Here is a 20,524-nt window from a genome sequence, read left to right as displayed (position 1 = left end):
TACAAAATTGTTTTGTTACACAATGGATGGGATAGAACCGAAATGCATTTAGAGGATTCAGCTTTACTTGTATAAATAGAACTATTGGTATTTGGTTTTTAACGTGTATAAAGTTTCTTTTAAAATTGGTGAATGGGTATGGCTTTCTCAGAGGTAGTTGTGCAAGTAATGGAAAATGTATGAATAATATTCATAGATTCAAAAAATACCCAACATATTCCTTTGTAAAAATAAAACCCACAAAAACCGAATAAGTAATTTGAATTTGTCTTATGAATTTTAGAGTTTTGAACAAAGTATTCAACCTATACTGACATATACAGTTACAATGTTTTTCTTTTGTATGACTTATGAGAAAGCCTTTTCGAGCCGAACATTAATGCATATACGTCACGTGATGCAATAAAAAATATGACCCAAACACAGTAGTGTACTAAAGATGCACGACCTTTTTCGAAGTAAAGTAAACCTGCATTAAATTGTTTTAGAGGAATATTAGCTGATTTATTTATAATGATAGTTGATAAATTTGAGTCTTCTGTAAAATAAAGGCTAGTGACATTGTACTCGTACCGCTTACTTAGTAGATTTTATAAATTAGTGCAATTTTTGTACCGTCTCTACACGAATATCACTGATAACTGTCTTTTGTTTATGCCTCTTATGTCAATATTACACTGACCCTGACTGAGTGTCATTACATATATGTGGCAGTGAAATGTGTGACTGCATTTCCATGATTTGCCTGCAGCAACAAATACATTAATCTGCAGACAAAACACTCAAACCACTTACATGACATTTTGCATATCTTGCACAGACTGTCCTATCCCAAATGTGAGCACACATATAATGACATGGACTCATGTATACCTATCTAAAGTGCTCTCTATATTGACCTAAAGACTTGTAAATCGTTGATGCACAAGGCTAACAAGGTAATCAAACCATGTGATTTCATTTTATCATTGGAGTCCAATGATCTGGATTTAGCGAACGTGTCTATCTTACCTGTATGCGTATATATATATATATATATATATATATATATATATATATATATATATATATATATATATATATATATATATATATATATATATATATATATAACATGTTTAATATATGTGTGGCAGATGAGGATTGAAACATATCAGTATGTCTCATTGACGTCTCTCCAAGTTTTAATGTAAATTCTAGGACAAGACGGCTTTTCTACAAAACAGTTCATGTGTCGCAGAGCAATGGAAGGAGTAAACAGCTGCAACACAAACAAATAGAATCCTAACAAAGATGAAAATGGAAAAGCAGTTTTACTCCATGTGCCGATAGGTAAATACACGATACTGCTTTAACTAGTAGATTTCTATGCACATTTTAGATTTCCGTTGAACTCTATGGCGTCACTTCGACAACTTCTTTTATGTCCATTTATTTTCCTCTCACGTCGACAGTGATAAGTTTTCATGCACGTAAAGAGAACAGTAAGGATAGCTAAATATTTGTGATAAACTCGCTGCCTGTCTATGATTCTATAAAGTTGGAGCAAAATTAAATAATTCAAGTCCAAGTTTAAAGAGATATGTTTGTGCCTTGTGTCAGTTAAACCATCGCCCCCTCCCCGCTTCTCACTTCTCACTTGATGCGAAAGGTGATATATAAAACCTGCAGCAAAAAAGGAGTAAGGGAAAGTAATTTCTAAGTAGTCGAGCCACTTGATGTTACGAAATACCTGATATGGCTTGGCAAACCACTATAGATTCCAATATTATTAAGGTGACGTGTTTGGCGTACCAAAGTATTTTTGTAAGTGTACTTTTACCTTGCATCGCTTGACACTAACACTGCTTGCGCGGAACGGGCGTAATACATGTTACCGTGCGCGACTATATATATATATATATATATATATATATATATATATATATATATATATATATCTTAGGGATCTTGATTGGGACAGTCATTAGAGGGAAGCTGTTTGTACGTTTAGCTGTTGGGACGTGATTGGCATTACGTTTTGCCAAGTTCTAGCCAACAAATTGGGTGAATTGTATTCTTTTTAGTTCAAATTAATGTTCAGTTTCGCAAAACATATTCAATGTTATAATATAGGCTTGCATTGTTTGATTATACTTTTTGTTTAATTCACCAAGAGTGTGTGGCTTATGTAATGTGTTAGCGAGAGATGGTACGGTTCAGATTATTGACAGGCTATTTTGTTGCTATTATAACTAATATTGGAAATGTTTGTATATATTTTAGAGTTTCCGAATGTCATATTTTTTTTATTTAGCCAGTCAATGGTACGTCATTCGTACACTACAGAAGGTCGTACGTAGGGAAATATTTCAGTTGCGTTGTTAATGGTTTGATTGAAATGCTCAGATGTTATTAATCTAAATGATAATCAGAAAGCAGATTATTTTGGAATGTTGTGTTCTCGTATTCAGCTGACTAGATATAGCTAGACGCCGCTGTAGTAAGGAGAGATGAAAGACCGCCAGGAGAAGTGCCTACGTTAGTGTGCATAAAAGGCCTGGGTGGCTAAAGTGACCGAGGCGAGAAAGCGGGTCAAGGGCATCATATAAAATGTCAAGTAAACTTTGGTCATATGTATGAGAAACTTCATTATAGTATTTGACTACTAGAGAAATGTCATTATAGTGTTTGACTATAGGGAGAAATGTCATTATAGTGTTTGACTATAGGGAGAAATGTCATTATAGTGTCTGCTATAGGAAGAAATGTCATAGTGTTTGACGATAAGAGGAATGTCATTATATTTTTTGACGATAAGAGGAATGTCATTATAGTGTTTGACTTTAGGAAGAAATGTCATTATACTGTTTGATAATAAGAGGAATGTCATATTTTTTGACGATAAGAGAAATTTCATTTCTAGTGTTTGACTTTAGGAAGAAATGTAATTATAGTGTTGGACTATAAAGAGAAATGTCAATATAGTGGTTGACTATAGAGACAAGAGGCACGTTAGTGTTTGGTTATCTAAGACAACATCACAGAGTTACTGAATATTACAAATAATTATTTATTTGTTCTTCATCATTATTTTCCATTGGATCCATACTATGTACTTTTGTATTTATTTCAGTGTCCTGTTTCTTTATTTTACAATCATTAGTGCGAGAGGATAATATTTTGTTTTCATTGTCACTTACATATGTGTTTGTTGTTTCCTAAATCCCATTCAGTCTGAAATAGTGAGAGCTCGATTACGTTGCACCTAAATGCCCAAGCCGTGATCCTTTATAATTCTATTTTAGACAATTTTTTTGTAATAACTAAATCCTTTTTCTGTTTCGTTTATGTGGAAGTTCTCTACATGATTGCCTTCAACATATTTATAAAACCGGACTTGTACTATAGTTTCTCAAACGTGTTTTATTAAATCAAATTGCTAATTTTAATTACTACGCCCTCCCACCACATCGCTCCGGTGCCATCACGTACACCTTCAATTGATACAATCTCTTGTAGCCAGCAATGTTTTGTTTTAATATCACTTTCTGCATTTGATTAAAGCAATATTTTTAATATTTAATATTTGCCCATATCGATGTCAGTCAGTTTGTAAATATTATATGTGTATATTATGTCACAGAGTAGAGAGCTTAATAGCGGCCTATATGCTTGTTGTCCAGTCGTCCCGTTTATTTATTTATGTTTGTTGATGACTTGATGATGTTACAAACCAATAAATAGTATTTGCACCAACAGGTCAAACAAGAATAAAACGACAGAATGAAATGAAAAATAAATAGATGGATAGATTCATGAAAATAGTTGGCATCCGTTATTCTCGAGAGACGATGGAACTGCGCCCATGAGAGATGTCCCGGTTGGTGGTTGTGCAGCGTCTGCTGTGGCTAAGTAGTCCAATGCGGGAGTGGCAGTCCCTGCTGCACTTGCTGCACTTGAAGGTTGTGTCAGGTGTTGGTTGAAGCTGCTTCTTCCTCTGCGATCATCTTTCATCAGCTAGCAAGCGTTGCTTGTCCTCTCCGGCTTTCAGACCAGTGATCAGAGCATGTCGCCAGCCTGATCTGTCTAGAGCGAGCTGTTCCCAGGTGTTGACATCAATATCAAGGGCTTTCATGTCATGCTTACAGACATCTTTGAAGCGGAGATGTGGCCGTCCGATCGACCTTTTGCCAGAGGCGAGTTCCGAATAAAGAATGTCTTTGGGGATCCGTCCGTCAACCATCCGACGTACATGGCCCAGCCATCTGATGCTTCGTTGGCGGAGGAGTGTGATCATGCTGGGAATCTTGGCACGCTCGAGTACCTCGTTGTTTGTTACTCGATTTCTCCAGGTGATCCCGAGTATGCATCGGAGGCATCGCATGTGAAAGGCGCTCAGTCTTTTCTCTTGTGAGGCGTACAGAGTCCAGGTTTCACTCGCATACAAGAGAGTGCTTAGCACGCATGCACGGTACACGGTGATCTTAGTGTTCATGGTCAGCATGCTGTTGTTCCACACTCTCTGCGACAACCTGGAGAGAGTTGTTGATGCCTTTCCGATCCGCTTGTTGAGCTCAGCATCGAGCGAGAGGTTGTTGGTGATGGTAGAGCCGAGATACATGAACTGACTCGCCACCTCAAGTTCGTAGTTGTTGATGATGATGCTTGGGGGGTCAGCGTCCTGAACCATCACGTTTGTTTTCTTTAGGCTTATGGTTAACCCAAACTCATCACATGCTTTAGCAAAGCGGGTCATCAGGCGCTGAAGCTCAGCTTCTGTGTGAGTGGCTAGAGCAGCATCGTCTGCGAAGAGCATGTCCCTGATGGTTACTTCACGCACTTTGCTCTTTGCCTTCAGTCGTGCCAGGTTGAACAGTCTGCCGTCTGATCGTGTGTACAGGTAAATCCCTTTTGTGGACGTCCCAAAGGCGTGCTTGAGCAGGACTGCGAAGAAGATGCCGGAGAGCGTGGGGGCAAGGACACAGCCCTGTTTAACTCCACTGCGGATAGCAGAGGGGTCGGATGTTGGGCCATCGTACTGCACTGTGCCTTTCATGTCATCGTGGAAGGACTGGATCATGCTTAGCAGCTTTGGAGGGCAACCAATTTTCGCCAGGATTGTGAAGAGTCCGTCTCTGCTGACCAGATCGAATGCCTTGGTGAGGTCTATAAAGGCCAGGAAGAGGGGTCTGTGTTGTTCTCTCCATTTTTCCTGCAGTTGCCTGACAGAGAAGATCATGTCGATTGTGGACCTCTCTGCGCGGAACCCGCACTGCGACTCTGGGTAAACTCTGTCAGCAAGCGTCTGCAGTCTGTTCAGGGTGACGCGTGCGAAATCTTTACCCACGATGCTGAGAAGTGATATGCCCCTGTAGTTGTTGCAGTCACTTCTGTCGCCCTTGTTCTTGTACAGGGTTATGATGTTAGCATCTCTCATGTCCTGAGGCACTGCACCCTCGTCCCAGCACTGGCAGAGGAGGTCGTGCAGGTGTGTGAGAAGCACGCTACATCCACACTTGATGAGTTCTGCTGTGATGCCATCCTTCCCTGGGGCTTTACCTAGGGACAGTTTCTCTAAGGCCTTCTTTAGTTCATCTACAGTAGGTTTCTCGTCCAGTTCAGCCATGAGAGGGAGGTTTTCAATGGTGTTGAGGGCATCAATGTTCACGTGGTTCTCTTTGGAGTACAGTTCGGAGTAGTATTCCACCCAACGCTCCATCTGCCTGCCCTTGTTGTGGATGGTATCGCCTGCGGTAGACTTCAGTGGTGCTGTCAGTTTCTTCGTGGGACCCATTGCTTTCTTTATGCCATCGTACATGCCTCTGATGTTTCCAATATCTGCTGCTGACTGGATACTCTGACAGATCTGAAGCCAGTATTCATTGGCACACTGCCGTGCTAATCTCTGCACTTTGCTTCTGGTAGACCTGTATGCCTGTAGTGTCTTCTGACATGGGGATCGCTTGTATTGTAGGTGAGAACTGCGACGCTCTTCTATGGCTGGCATGAGTGTGGCAGAGTTAGCCTCAAACTAGTCATTGTTCTTTGATTGCTTCTTACCAAAGATCTGTGTGTCTGTGCTGTATACAGTCTCTCTGATGTAATCCCATCTCTTTGGCACTGCCTTTGGGGGGTTCTGAGTCAAACGTCTTGGAAAGAGCATATGTGAATTCCTCAGCCTTGTCTGGATATGACGTCCTGCTCACATCAATGCGTGGTTGACCCTCTTGCCTTGAGCGGTGAATCTTCTTTGGCTGAAGCTTCATTTTGCAGCACACCAGCGAGTGGTCGGTGTCGCAGTCAGCACTGTGGAAGGTACGGGTAAGAAGCACACCCTTCATTGCTGACCGTCTTGTAATGATCAAGTCCAGCTGATGCAAAAGTGTTTAGACCGGGGATGCCTCCAAGACACTTTGTGCTGTGGCTTTGTCTGAAAGAATGAATTGGTGATGCTGAGTTCGTGGTACGAGCACATCTCTAGAAGGCGCTACCCATTCTCATTCATCTTCTCAACGCCAAACTTGCCAAGACAGGAGGGCCAAGAGTCATGATCGGCACCCACCCTAGCATTGAAGTCGCCCAGCAAAATCAAGTTCTCTTCCTTGGGAATTTTGTCGATGAGCCAGTTTAACTCATCATAAAACTCATCCTTGGTATCTGTGCCGGATCTTAGTGTAGGAGCGTAGACACTGATCAGGTTGACAGGTCCGTTTGTGGTGTGGAGGCGGAGGGATAGCAGTCTTTCATTTCCTTTTTGGCAGGGTTCTATCATTCCCAGCAGAGTGTTCCTGACAGCGAATCCAACACCAAACTCTCTGGCTTCATCTGCACTCTTTCTTTTCCAGAAGAAAGTTTAGTTCTTTTCTCTGAGGGACCCAGAATCTGGTAGTCCTGTCTCCTGTAGTGAGACGATGTCGACCTGGAGAGTTGCAAGTTCGTCGTTGATGACTGAAGTCTTACGAACATCACTGATTGTCTGGAGATCATCTGAAAGCCCAGTCAGCATGGTCCGGACATTCCAGGTACCTAGCTTGAGGATTGAAGTCTTCTTTATTGTTTTTATTTTGTATTTGTGATGTATTTATTTGTATTTATTTTTTATTTTTCATCTTAAATTTAGGACACATTTATTATAATTAATGAAGTTGACATGTAATTCATTGGCTAATGCTGCCCGTATTCACTTAGCCATTATTTCGCAACATCTATCCTCTCTGGAACTAACTAGATATTCTCTTGGCATGCAATATACGTTTATATAATGCATATCATATTCAGTTTCAATAACACTATTGTCACGTTTGCTCAACCCCAGTTCGTAAGTTGTGTATAAACTAAGGTATCATTACAAGCCATGGTTTGAAGTCTGAACATTGCCGCAGGCTAGAGTTAATCTCGTTCGCAAGGTTACCGTACATATAGCCCAAAGCTTCAGAACCGAATTGATGACCAAATCCAAAAATCGATAAATAAATACAGAAATTACATGTGTTTATTTGACAAAACCTGGTGATATTATGACTGCCACTTTGGACAATTATCTAGACAAATATTCAGATCGATATATTGGTTGCATTGATGAATCTGGGAGGAAAAATTAGTTAATCTTGGTAATAATAAAACTATTAGATATGATGACGAAAAACAGCCAATAAATACTTTACCTTCTGTCGGCTTGGTAATAAAAACATGGTAAACAGTTTACTATAGAGCTAGAAACCGAGACGGGATCTTTTTGCAAATATCAGCTTGATTAAAACAATGAATTTACTAGACCTAATTCTGATCAAGAAGAAACCGCCAAACGTTATGTTGACCTTAAAGATGCTCAGAATTATTAGCAAAACAAAGATGTTTTTTCCTTCTTAAATTGTGATGCAATGACAGTCATATTAGACACTGCGATATCATACAACACAATAATCCCTAAATCAAAATCGCATGTGGTAGGTTTGCATATAAGCAAAGAGTATGCAGAAATTTAATTGCATCTTTTAAAAATTAAAATTTTAAAAGGTGGCATAACATTTTTGGGTGCATCACCAGTTGATGAGAGAACAGATAGCGTAAGCGGCAAAATTTAATTGCTATTATGATACAATTTGGACAATTAACAGTATACTAGAGCTTGAATGGAAAAGAAAAAAAATTGTAGCAGCATTTTTGTACTCTATCAAAGTCCCAAAGCATAATTGTGTGGAAACCGTGTGTTTAGCAAGATGTAAGAACGATAATTGCTATGAAATAGCCCTTAAACGCGAAGGTTGTTCCAAATATGTTATTTTACACATGCTTCTGTCTTTTGATCGGAGGAGAATATTTGTATTTGTTTATTGTCAAATAATGAGAATATTTCGATCTGAATTATGTACTGTGACTATACTATGCGATTTTTCTTTCATCTAGGTGCCATTTTCTCCACTATGTCAGCCATGAATCAGATCTGCAACGTGTTCAGCACTGTACTGACAAATACCGTTTACTCCGCTACAGCATCCATCTTCCCCGGGACAGTATTCATCCTTTTTGCTGGATTACAATTTGTTTGTGTACTTCTAATAGTGTAAGAATCTGTTCTTCTTGGCTACTGGAAGGATGCTAATCATTTGGTTTAATTTTGCGCTCTTTTTCAACAAGAAATGCTGCATTTATTTCAGCCCTATTTCAAGCGACGATAAATGCCATTGTTTCATGTTGGCCGCAGCATCTTTACATGAGATCTAGATCAACACATTTGTTTTTGTGGTCACATGGCAAAAATCTAACACGGATACTGAATCATTTGTATTATATAATATGCTACTTTAGGTATTTAATTTAGTTGGGAGAACACCATTTTATGCAAAATATTTTTTACAACCTATTAAAAATAAATGTTCGCTATTAAAGAAGAAAGAAAGACAGAAAATAAATAGGCAAGAGCCGGAAGAAACAAAGCTTCTTACCTGATAGTCGCTTCAAAAGCCAATGCTAGTTTCATATTAGCTTATAATTGAAAATGAACTTATTTTGAGCAATTTATTTGGAAAATTGATTTGAATTTATATATGTAATTGGGACTAATTCGCTATGGAACAAAAAGGGATAACCCATAGGAACTATAACAAGACAACTGAGTCCTGGTGTTGCAGAAAGCTGCTCTATGATCTAATTCCATTGTAATAATTACAGTGAACTGTTGTACCTGTACATACATATAAACAATAATCTGCAGCTATGATTATCACAGTATCATTTTAAAAATGGAAATTTCTAACCGATCAACACCACCACCAAAAGAAAGCAAAAACCTACAAAAATCGTAAAAGAGTTATTTATGCACATACTAGTTACGTTGTCAATATTTAGCCGGTGTTTCTTGTAACTGCACCTAAAAGCAAAATCTCGTCGCATAGGCAGACACTAAATCGTATCACATGCACCTAACGTTTGACCAATAATGTATACAACGTAATACAATATGTTGTAAGTTTGTTATTTATATGCAAAATATAAGAAATTAATTACAAGAACGTCGGATGTCTGTGGATTTATAATCTACGGGTTTACTTAGTGCATCACGTTATACTAGCAGGTTCTATGTATGTATTGAATTCATTTTGGCAGAAAAGCGTACTAGTCATATTCATACTGATGTGTATTAACATGACGAAAATATAAAAGCACTTATGTTTCGATTTCAGGATGTTAATATACAGGACCCGAACTTCTAATGACAATTATTCACGGATGGAAGACGTAACAGAATTGTAACCGAGTGGGTTTTGGATTAAAGGGATAACGCAAACACAAATGTGATGGACGATGGAAATTTATAAAATGAATTAATAATGAAAAAAATATATGGTGCATAAATACAATGATTCTCTCACGCTCTCAATATACGATTGATCCTATCACTCTACACAAACATTCACAAATTGAAAAACGAAAATATAATTCATGTAATCTTACGTATGGAAAGTGAGACTTAAATAACCTCATGGACTGCAAATACGTTTCAAATAATATTATGCAATGTAAGTGAGATTCACATAATCTCACGTATGGAATACGATTAAGGTTCAAATAATCTTAAGGAATTCAAATACGTTTCAAATAATATTGTGCACCGTGAGATTCACATAATCTCCTACATTATGCAATGTAAGCGAGATTTCACGTAATCTCCTGTAATATAAATAAGATTCAAAATAATCTCATGCAGTTGAAAATGTACTGAATGGAAACATCAGTTGGAACAAACCTATGCCTCTTTGACACTTGTACACTCGTACGATTCATAAACTGATGAACCACACAGTTTCACAGAGTCCTTGGGTTGGCTCACACTTTTATCGGCCGCTCACACCCTTCACGGATCCACCACGTGTACAGACATACGTATACACGTACGTACAGACAGCATACAGCACCCTTGTATTGGCTACGTCTACATTCGTGGCTCCACGACGTGTACAGACACATGTATATACATGCCAATAAAACCAAACTGGTCATAACAATGGGTTCTGAATTTTTTTTAGATATATGCTAATACATTAAACTCTAATTGCAACTTGTAATTCAAAGTCCACAACGTTTCAAATCTGAGTAGTAATATCATTACACGATATGACATTAAATCCTGAATAAGCTTCACATATCAAATAAAATATGAATTTAACACTTACCCCTATGGCTGGAGAACACAATGGAGAACGTTCACTCCTTGACAAGATCCAAAACGATCAATCTCGGTTAGAAATGGAATCTACATTAAATCCATAGGAGAGTGAGTAATAGTCAGGGTAAAATACCCGTGCATATCGTGGTTTTAATGTCTTTCGTCGCAAGTAATTTTGGACGAGATACATGCTAGTACAGTCACTTACCTGGAAAAACAAGTATTCACCCTAGGTAACATTGTACGCACGTACAAGGAAAGATAGTCAAATCGTTCTAAGGCAAAACCAAGTTATTTCTTGCCTTATTCTGTGCCAATACCTCCCCCCAAGAGAAAAAATGTACACATTTTTTAGCTGTCACAGAATAAAAGAAAAATAACTACTAATGCTATCTTACAATATTTACACTGGTTATACAGTAATCTGGATTTTCTATTTTGGGTAAAAATTTAACCAAAGTTCCAATCATGCACTACTCAAGTAGTCTTCCTCTATATTTTCAACTCCTCTTATTGCCTTTATACGGAAGCGATAAGGTTGTAGTGTCAGCGCCCAACACATCAATCGAGCGTTAGTGACCTTGGCCTTGCTTAAATACAATAAGGGTTGGTGATCAGTCTCCAGAACGAAATCTCTCTCAAAAAGATACGCATGATACTTCCCAATTCCCCACACTACGCCCAAACACTCTTTCTCGATACCGTAATAGTTTTTCTCCCTGGGTAGCAATTTCCTACCTGAATAAGCTACGGGCAACTTATTGTTATCTTGCTCCTGCATTAAAACTGCTCCCAACCCAGTTTCAGAGGCATCTGTTCTTAAAATAAATGGTTTGCTAACATCTGGCAATTTTAATATAGGTGCACTGATTAGTTTCTCTTTCAGCGCATAAACAGCTCTCTCTTGTGGCGGTCCCCACTCTACTTTGTTTGGTTGCCCCTTCTTTGTCAGATCAGACAGTGGGCTAGTAATGGCTGCAAAGTTTGGTATAAACTTTCTATAAATTCTTACTAGACCTAGAAATGAACGAACTTGCATCTTGTTGTCTGGCTTTGGTGCGTTTCTAATCGCTTCCACTTGCTTGGGGTGAGGTTTCAACTGTCCCGAACCACTGACCCTATGACCCAAACAGTCTAAATCTGTATAACCAATACTGCATTTAGTGGGTCTCACTGTGGGGTTCGCTCTGCGGAGTCTATCGAAGAGTTCCGTCAAGACGGACACGTGCTCACTCCAAGTATTCGTGTGCACGAATATGTCATCTGCAAAGCTATCAACGCTTGCTAAACCCTTTAGCAACTTGCGCATCAAGCGACTACACGTGGCACTGGCACCTAATAACCCGAATGGCATTACCTTGAACTGATATAATCCTTTCTGGGTCGCAAATGCTGTCAATGCATGGGACTCGTGAGCAGTGGGAACCTGTCAATATCCCTTGGACAGATCCAATTTGGAAATCCATCGGTTACCCGACAACTTCGCAAATAGACCCTCCATATCTGGCATTGGTTCAGCGTCGAACACCATGATTGTATTTAATTGTCGGAAATCTATACAGAATCGGTTCGTCCCATCTTTATTTCTGACTAGCACTGCGGGAGATAAATATGATGAGTTGGTGGGTTCAATCACCTCTAGATGTAACATTTTACTCACCTCTTCGTCCACACCTTCTCGTGGGTTGTATGGTACCGGATAACCTTTGATTCTAATGGGGTCAGACGTGTTCAGTTAAATTGTGATTCTACCAAGGTTGTACAACCTGGTCTGTCGGTGAATACGTTCGAGTATTTATCCAAGACCGCGCTAATTTTCTGACGCTGTACTTTGGTCAACTCCGCACTCACATTAACTTGATCTACCCCTTCCCTTGCAACACCCAAGAGACACTCAAAAGAAACCTCGATTTCTGAGTCTAATACGTTGTCATTGATGACTGCCGTACAAACGACATTTAAGAATCCTTTTTCTACATTGTCGCTCTGTCTCTTGATGTACAATTTAAGCATGTTAGCATGGAATGTTCTTAAATTACCGTCTATGTCAATTTTATTGTCCATGTCATTCTTGACCTCTTTTTTTTCGTAGGGACCTTTCCACTGAACTAATACCTTATTTGTGCTAGTAGGAAGAAGCAATAGAACCTGATCTCCTACAACAAATTTCCTATTTCGCGCTCTGCGGTTATAATACTTGGCATATCTGCGTCCCGATTTCATTAATTCATCACGAGCCATCCGGCATGTACTTTCTAGTTTTTCTCGCAGATCTAACACGTACTGGTAGGTAGTTTTTATTTCTTCGTTCGCGACGTCACCTGTCCAAAGTTTGCGTAGTATTCACATTGGGCCTCAAACTGTTCTTCCGTAAAGCAATTCGAAGGCTGAAAACCCTAAACTTTCTCGCGGTACTTCAAGGTACGCAAACAGAACCGCGTTCAAATAGCGGTCCCAGTCTTGCGGACATTCCGCGCACATTTTTCGTAGCATATGTTTTAGGGTACCATTAAATTTTTCTACCAGTCCATTGCACATCGGATGGTATGGGGTAGTGTTCAGCTGTTTGACTGGGCACCACAATCCATAAGGATTTCTTCTGGCACCAATACCCTACTGAACATGTCAACCAATATATCAGCCACCCGTTCCGTTTCAATAGTTGCTAACGCTACGGCTTCTGGATATCTGGTTGGGTAATCCACAAGAGTAAGAATATACCAGTTCTTCCTTTTGTTCCTGAAATTGTTTTCACGCTGCAGTGATTACATTATAGCTTTGCATATAGTTCTTGTATATACAGCCATGAGACGTCATAGTAAGTACACTTTGAAGGATGCTACATCCATCGACAAACACACGTAATTTTAAACTCGAATGACTATAAACGCTTTTGCACATACAGTCATGAAATTCGATGGGTGCGTTCACCTTTAAAATCACCCACCACAGACATTACATACATGAAGGCAGAAGTGATTTTATATGTTCTTTTCATTCTTCATTTAATATTTCGTGTTTTGTGTAAAGTTGTAGCTAAGTTACCAAGACACCTTTGCATGTATGGTCTTTAAGCTTGACATGTGCATTTCCTTCTTTCACTTATGTTAGTACCGAAAAAATGTAAATTATTGTTGTAAAATCCCATTGCTCTTAATAAATAGGTAAGTTTGCATATAATTCCTCACAGTTTTCCGATGGTTTGATTCTTATCAAAGACCTTCAGTCATGTATCTATGAAAAGCGCAAACAACGAAGTAAAATCGTTAACTTGAACTGATTTCACAGAGTAATGCATGTGAATAATAGCAATTGTTACCGTGTCCTCTCTAGATTCGTTTCTTAAGTGCCAACTCCATTCTTTTCTAATAATACGATTATGAAACTTTCCCAGTCATTGAATAGTAAAAACAAACATGCAAGTATCATTTTGTATTAGTCGTCTGGTATGGTACTAACAGCTGCCTCGCTAGACGCTCAGCATTAAGAGGTCAGTGTTAGGACTGGTCGGCCTGGTGTCAGGATAATGTGACTGGGAGGGACATCATGCTACATGTCTGCGGCATGATGCCCCAGTGCTAGACATCACTATAAACTGCCACTCTGCAGACATCGTAGCGATAAGACTGAAAAATTGTTAAAGCTACGTTTAAAAAATCATAATCACACACACACACACACACACACACACACACACACACACACATTAGTCGTCTGGTCTTCTATTGCAGGTTGCTTGCATATGGCACACGGACCTACCAAAGGGATGGATACTCCAAAATAGAAGATACCGTCGATGAGGAATGAATGGGATTTGCGATTTTCTTGTTTTCCAATAATACGTGTGATCTATCAGTTGAATTGTCGCTTAGGCCGAGATTGATAAATTTTGCCATTTTAGAGTTTTAGAAACAGTTTAACTATAAATAGTAATGTAAGTCTCATTGAATGTATTCCTCGTAACGTGATCTGCATAACAACGAACTTTGTATTAATGATAATAGCAGCGAAGATCAGGTTTGCTAAACAAATGATTAAATATCACAACAGCTAGTAGTATTAGAGACGTGTTGCATTACCATTGCCTGCAAAGTATTATCTCCGTATTTTGTTAAATAATGTCGTCAACTCTTACTTGTATCACAAGTGTTTCAGCAATGTGTATCATACGATTTCGTATATATCCAGTGATAAACGTTTACAATCTTAACAAATAAGAATGTGCCTTTTATATATCACGTTGTAAATGTCTTTTTGTCAATAAACTAGGTTTGTTTAACAATTTCTAATGTCCATAGTGAGTGCTAAATCCACAAAACCTCTGTAACTTACATTTCTTATACCTGATGATTCTAGTATTATTTCTATATTTTAAGTGTTTATGTTATCTCTCTCATAAAACTGTATTGCATATACTGAACTATACTGCTCTAGACTACACTGTATTACACGACACTAAAATGGGTATTCGTGATTTATATTGCAAAATGGTGATTACTTTGCACTGCTTTCTATTTATGTGTAACGTAGTCTTGACATTGTCTAAAATGACTATGGAAAACATGTCTTAAATTTTCAATTTATATTTTAAGTCGTATGTAGAAAATACATCTTGATAAATATACACGATAAAAAAAACACAGCAGAACAACAGCAGTGACGCAGTTTTCAAGAATCATGCTCTATTTTAAAGTTCCTGGGAACATAGTTTAATATATATTTATCTGAACCAGCCCAATGAATTCGTGAACTCGTCAAAAATTTTCAATCATTAACAAAAATACCTCATGTGATCGTTATTAATGTTTAACCTGCATTTCATAGGTTAGAGCTTTAGATGCCTAGTGGTTAGAGCGTCCGCCTCGGATGCGGGAGGTCGCGGGTTCCAACCCCGGCCGAGTCATACCAAAGATTTTTAAAATATGATACTAACAGCTGTCTCGTTAGGCGCTCAGCATTAAGAGGTCAGTGTTAAGACTTGTCGGCCTGGTGTCAGGATAATGTGACCGGGTGGGACATCATGCTACATGTCTGCGGCATGATGCCCCAGTGCTACACATCACTATAAACTGCCACTCTGCAGACATCGTAGCGATATGACTGAAAAATTATTAAAGCTACCTTAAAAATCCTAATATCACACACATACATAGCTTTAAAGACAAACGCTTGCGCTATGGTGTACATATATTCAATTAGTTAAAAATCATCAAGAAATGCCTAAAAGCGAACTCCAGACAGCAAAAGTAGTCGTTAAGTATTAACATTGTCATAATTCGTTTTCTTGACGCCACCTGTCGAGCGTAAGTGAGAGACGCTTTTTTCAAAGCATATTAAAATTACAAATTTGACTGAGAATCTGAATTTCTACAGAATCACACAAGGCATATCACTATAGTAAAGTTTATTATACCTTTTCGATTCATTTTTATGCAACCATTAATTGACCTACCCATCTACAAAATGCGTTAAGCAGGCTCGGTTGTTACGTTCATAATTTAGCTTTAGAGAAAGGACGGCATAATGGCATTCCCCCCAGTCGACATATATGAATATTATGTGATAATAGCTAAATAGAAAATGAGTATAATTTTGTTTTACATTGCCTTTAATGTAGATCTTAGAAACCAGATATTTTTAGCACTGAAAAAACCCGTGTGAATAAATCCTCTATTCTTTGATGAAGTTTTTGAACCATTTCATAATATCTCAATTCGCACAATTCGTATTTTTAGCATTCCACAGAACAGATCAAATGTAGAAGTAACTAAATTATTATTTTATCTTGTTTCATTTTTCTCTACTTGTATGAAAGATCAAAACTATGTAGTTACATACTGCTAGTACTCTTTCATCTACTATATATATATTCCTATATTTCGTCTTTCCTTTTTGAGCTCAGTGTTAAACATAGTTGTAATATGACACTTAACATCATTGCAATATTGTTGCGTAACTATAGTACTATGGGTCTATGGCCTCCATTACCAATATTGTTATGTAATTATAGTACTATAGGCCTATGGCCTCCATTACCAATATTATTGTCATTGTCATTGTCATGATTAGTTTTCTACATGAATTATGGAAACTGCCAGTGACTGAAAGCGTACATGATCAGTTACTGTGTGTCACCGACACTATGTTGGAAAACGATGGATAAATCAGGTACTGATTAGTGTTGAATGCAAACTGAAATTAATTAAAAATCGAAAATTTGATACAAGATCTGCTACTGAGCTCGACTGCTAGATTGCCAATGTCAAATAGAATTGTATGTCTGGATGTAGAAAGTAACAAAACGAAGAAAGAAACATATCAAATAATCTCACAATCATTACAATATTTTCTTTAAAAATGTTACGCTCCGAGTGTCTGTCCGATACAGACCAGACTTAAGCCCAGCTTTGTCATATTGTCATATTGCATAAGGACGTTGCTGTCTAGATATTTCTTAGAATGTTTAACTTCTCATTTTTAAGAGAGAAAATTAATATAAACACATAACATTATTACTAGTTTTTGTATTAAGAACGTTTTTGATAGCTTGAAATGTTTAAGTTGACTGCCACTTTTATGACATGAATGAAAATGTAAACAGTTACGTGAAAATGAATAAATAAATATATCATTATTATTAAATATATATGGATAAATAATATACTAACTGATTAGTTAAAATTGTAATATATTAAACAAATGGCAACAACATTAATTATTTATTAAGCGAACAGAGAAGCTATGAAAAAATAGCATATTTGCAACATATATAATATAAAAAGAAATTAATTAATTTCCGGAATGGAGCTTTGAGATAACTGGAAAATAGGTTGTTTTGTGATCACATAGCCTGACAAATTAGTAAGAAACTACGGAGGAATAATATGTTAGACAGCAATTACACACACACACAAAACAGTTTACAGGAGTTATCAAGAGTGACCAAACACATAAACTATAGAACCAAATAACATAATAAAAAGCGGTACATTTCTTCATTCCACAAATAATCTAAGTGTCGGAATGCGGTACGACCTTTCTTTCTGCCTTGTATGTCGTGTCTTCGAGTTTCACAAGCAATTCAATTTAGAATCATTCCAGTTTTGCATGAAAGAAAGAAACATTGCATACACAATACTTGAGCACAGAACAAAGCAAAAAACTCTCCAGTAGGGTCTTGATAATGAGCATCCAACTTCAGACAAATGTATATATGGTACCAATAACTGATTCTATTATTCAATCAGTTTTCAGTCACAGAACAAAAGATACCGTGTCTTTTTATGATAAAGAACAAGATTCGTACACTTGAAATTCTGTAAAGTCATACCAGTTTGCCTAGTTCTTGTCCGACAAATGTCTAATTTCGAAATGTAGGAAGAAGAACAACAAATATTCAAACATTAAGTGATATCGGATACATATATTAAACATAAACGCATATAAAGAACAAACATCACGTAAGACGCTATGACGGGGACTTTTCATCAACTCACAAGCGGCAAATGAGTAACGCTGTCTTTCTAAGCAAATCGACAATTCATTTCTCCCGCCTTATAAAATGCTGTCTTCCGCTGTTATAATCCAGTACGTAAAAATGTTATACAAGGTTGTCCAATAAGCTGGAAATGGCGTAAAAATAGTCATAATGTTCTGTGTGCATACATAATAGATACACATCTGCCTCGCATTATAGCTGAACACTCTAATATGAATTAGTTGACAAAACTCAGCTATTTAAGCTCCCAAAGAGTAGTGACCATATCCCAGACCAGTTTCATGCAAACGATATGAGAAACGTATATACAGGGTATACGACTGTATAATTACACACCATTGCAAAATCTGATCACATACATTCGGCTGAAATGAAACTTGTGGATGAATCGAAGGGCCAGAAAGTTCCGAAGCGTTTATGTTCAACAAAGCATACCGGACCAAGTTGATAACCGTGTATTAGATCGTCAAATGAAGGGATAATTGTTTAATGGGGTAATTTAGTTGGGTTTAACAACAGATTTTGCACACAAAAAAATTCAGTATCTCTTCTCATAATCAGCGTAATCAGATTGGAAAGCCACTGCCCATCGCTATTGCAGCGTACATTCGAGGCTGATTTATTGAGAACGCAACTCGAAATAGGCAGGGAACTTTCTGCAGAAATAAATAAATAAAGTAATATTATTTCAAACATAATTAGTTTGCAAAGATCAAGTAATTCAAAAAGGAATACATTTTAATTAAAACATGGTAATAATTGGTGATACAATAATTCAAAGAATATTTTAAGTCAAGTGCAAGCGAACTAAAGAGCAGAAATTTCCATGGTGTTACCCTTCTTTGTCAAACGAAATAATCAATAATTTGAATGGAACTGAGTCCAGTAACCAACTTCAATTTTATATTGCAAATCCAAATATTCTCACATTAAGAAAAACACCTGGTTAGTAATACTGAACGGTGAAAAAAATTGTTTTGAAGTAGAGTTTCGTCATTTATAATTTTAAATATGGGATTGTATAATCCAAAGAAGAAGTCAAACAAATTGGGCAAGAATTTACTGGCAGAAAACATTTAAAATGTTGTTGTTAATTACTTTGTTATTTATAATTACTTTAAATATAGAACTTCTTCCTAAAAAAACAGATAACATTTATTTTGACTCCTGTTAATGCGTCTCGTTCATTTGTTAATTGAACTAAATTAGATTACTTTCAAAAGAAAAATATATGGCTTACTTTTTGGGCAATTCATTTTATGTTTATGCCACCCTAACATTTCATAGTTATAAAAAAGGTTTATGTAATCCTGATCAACGGATTGGGGCTGCAATTTTCATTCTGTAGAACTGCACATTTTTTCAGGTTTTGGAGTCCTCAACATTAACTTTTTAAATTCTAGTAACAATACTGATTATATATATATATATATATATATATATATATATATATATATATATATATATATATATATATATATATATATATATATATATATATATATATATATAGTTATTTTTAATGTAATCCGATTTTTTAAAATGACATAAAATTCTTTGTGACAATTGAATGGAGAAATGTATGGTTTTAATTTTGAACCATATTTTTTTAATGCCTTAAAAAATTATTTTGTTGCACAATGGATGGGATAGAACCGAAATGCATTTAGAGGATTCAGCTTTACTTGTATAAATAAAACTATTGGTATTTGGTTTTTACCGTACAAAAAGTTGCTTTTAAAATTGGTGAATGGGTATGGCTTTCTCAGAGGTAGTTGTGCAAGTAATTGAAAATGTATGAATAATATTCATAGATTCAAAAAAAACCCCAACATTTTCCTTTGTAAAAATAAAACCCACAAAAACCGAATGAGTAATTTGAATTTGTCTTATGAATTTTAGAGTTTTGAACAAAGTATTCAACCTATACTGACATATACAGTTACAATGTTTTTCTCTTGTATGACTTATGAGAAAGCCTTTTCGAGCCGAACATTAATGCATATACGTCACGTGATGCAATACAAAACACGACCCAAACACAGTAGTGTACTAAAGATGCACGACCTTTTTCGAAGTAAAGTAAACCTGCATTAAATTGTTTTAAAGGAATATTAGCTGATTTATTTATAATGATAGTTGATAAATTTGAGTCTTCTGTAAAATAAAGGCTAGTGTCATTGTACTCGTACCGCTTACTTAGTAGATTTTATAAATTAGTGCAATTTTTGTACCGTCTCTACACGAATATCACTGATAACTGTCTTTTGTTTATGCCTCTTATGTCAATATTACACTGACCCTGACTGAGTGTCATTACATATATGTGGCAGTGAAATGCGTGACTGCATTTCCATGATTTGCCTGCAGCAACAAAT

General features: G+C 37.0%; 1 protein-coding gene and 1 long non-coding RNA gene across 2 annotated transcripts in view; both read left to right on the top strand.

Moving 5' to 3' along the window:
- The window catches only part of LOC149808441 (lysosomal proton-coupled steroid conjugate and bile acid symporter SLC46A3-like), a 34,473-nt gene extending 19,569 nt beyond the window's left edge, over positions 1-14,904 (top strand). The window contains exon 5 of the mRNA XM_089977290.1: positions 14,380-14,904. Coding sequence (XP_089833416.1) covers positions 14,380-14,455 — 76 coding nt within the window. The 3' untranslated portion in view covers positions 14,456-14,904. The remainder of the gene's footprint in view (positions 1-14,379) is intronic.
- LOC149808442 (uncharacterized) lies at positions 851-1,994 on the top strand. Its single transcript, XR_016425032.1, has 3 exons — positions 851-938; positions 1,201-1,332; positions 1,946-1,994. It is a non-coding gene; the product is annotated as an uncharacterized LOC149808442 (long non-coding RNA).
- Positions 14,905-20,524: the final 5,620 nt, after the last annotated feature.

Source organism: Sinohyriopsis cumingii, chromosome 1 (genome assembly GCF_028554795.1).
Source record: "Sinohyriopsis cumingii isolate HCF-2022 chromosome 1, ASM2855479v2, whole genome shotgun sequence".
NCBI lineage: Eukaryota > Metazoa > Mollusca > Bivalvia > Unionida > Unionidae > Sinohyriopsis > Sinohyriopsis cumingii.
Note: the sequence above shows the minus strand (reverse complement) of the source record. Positions and strands in the feature narration are given on the sequence as shown.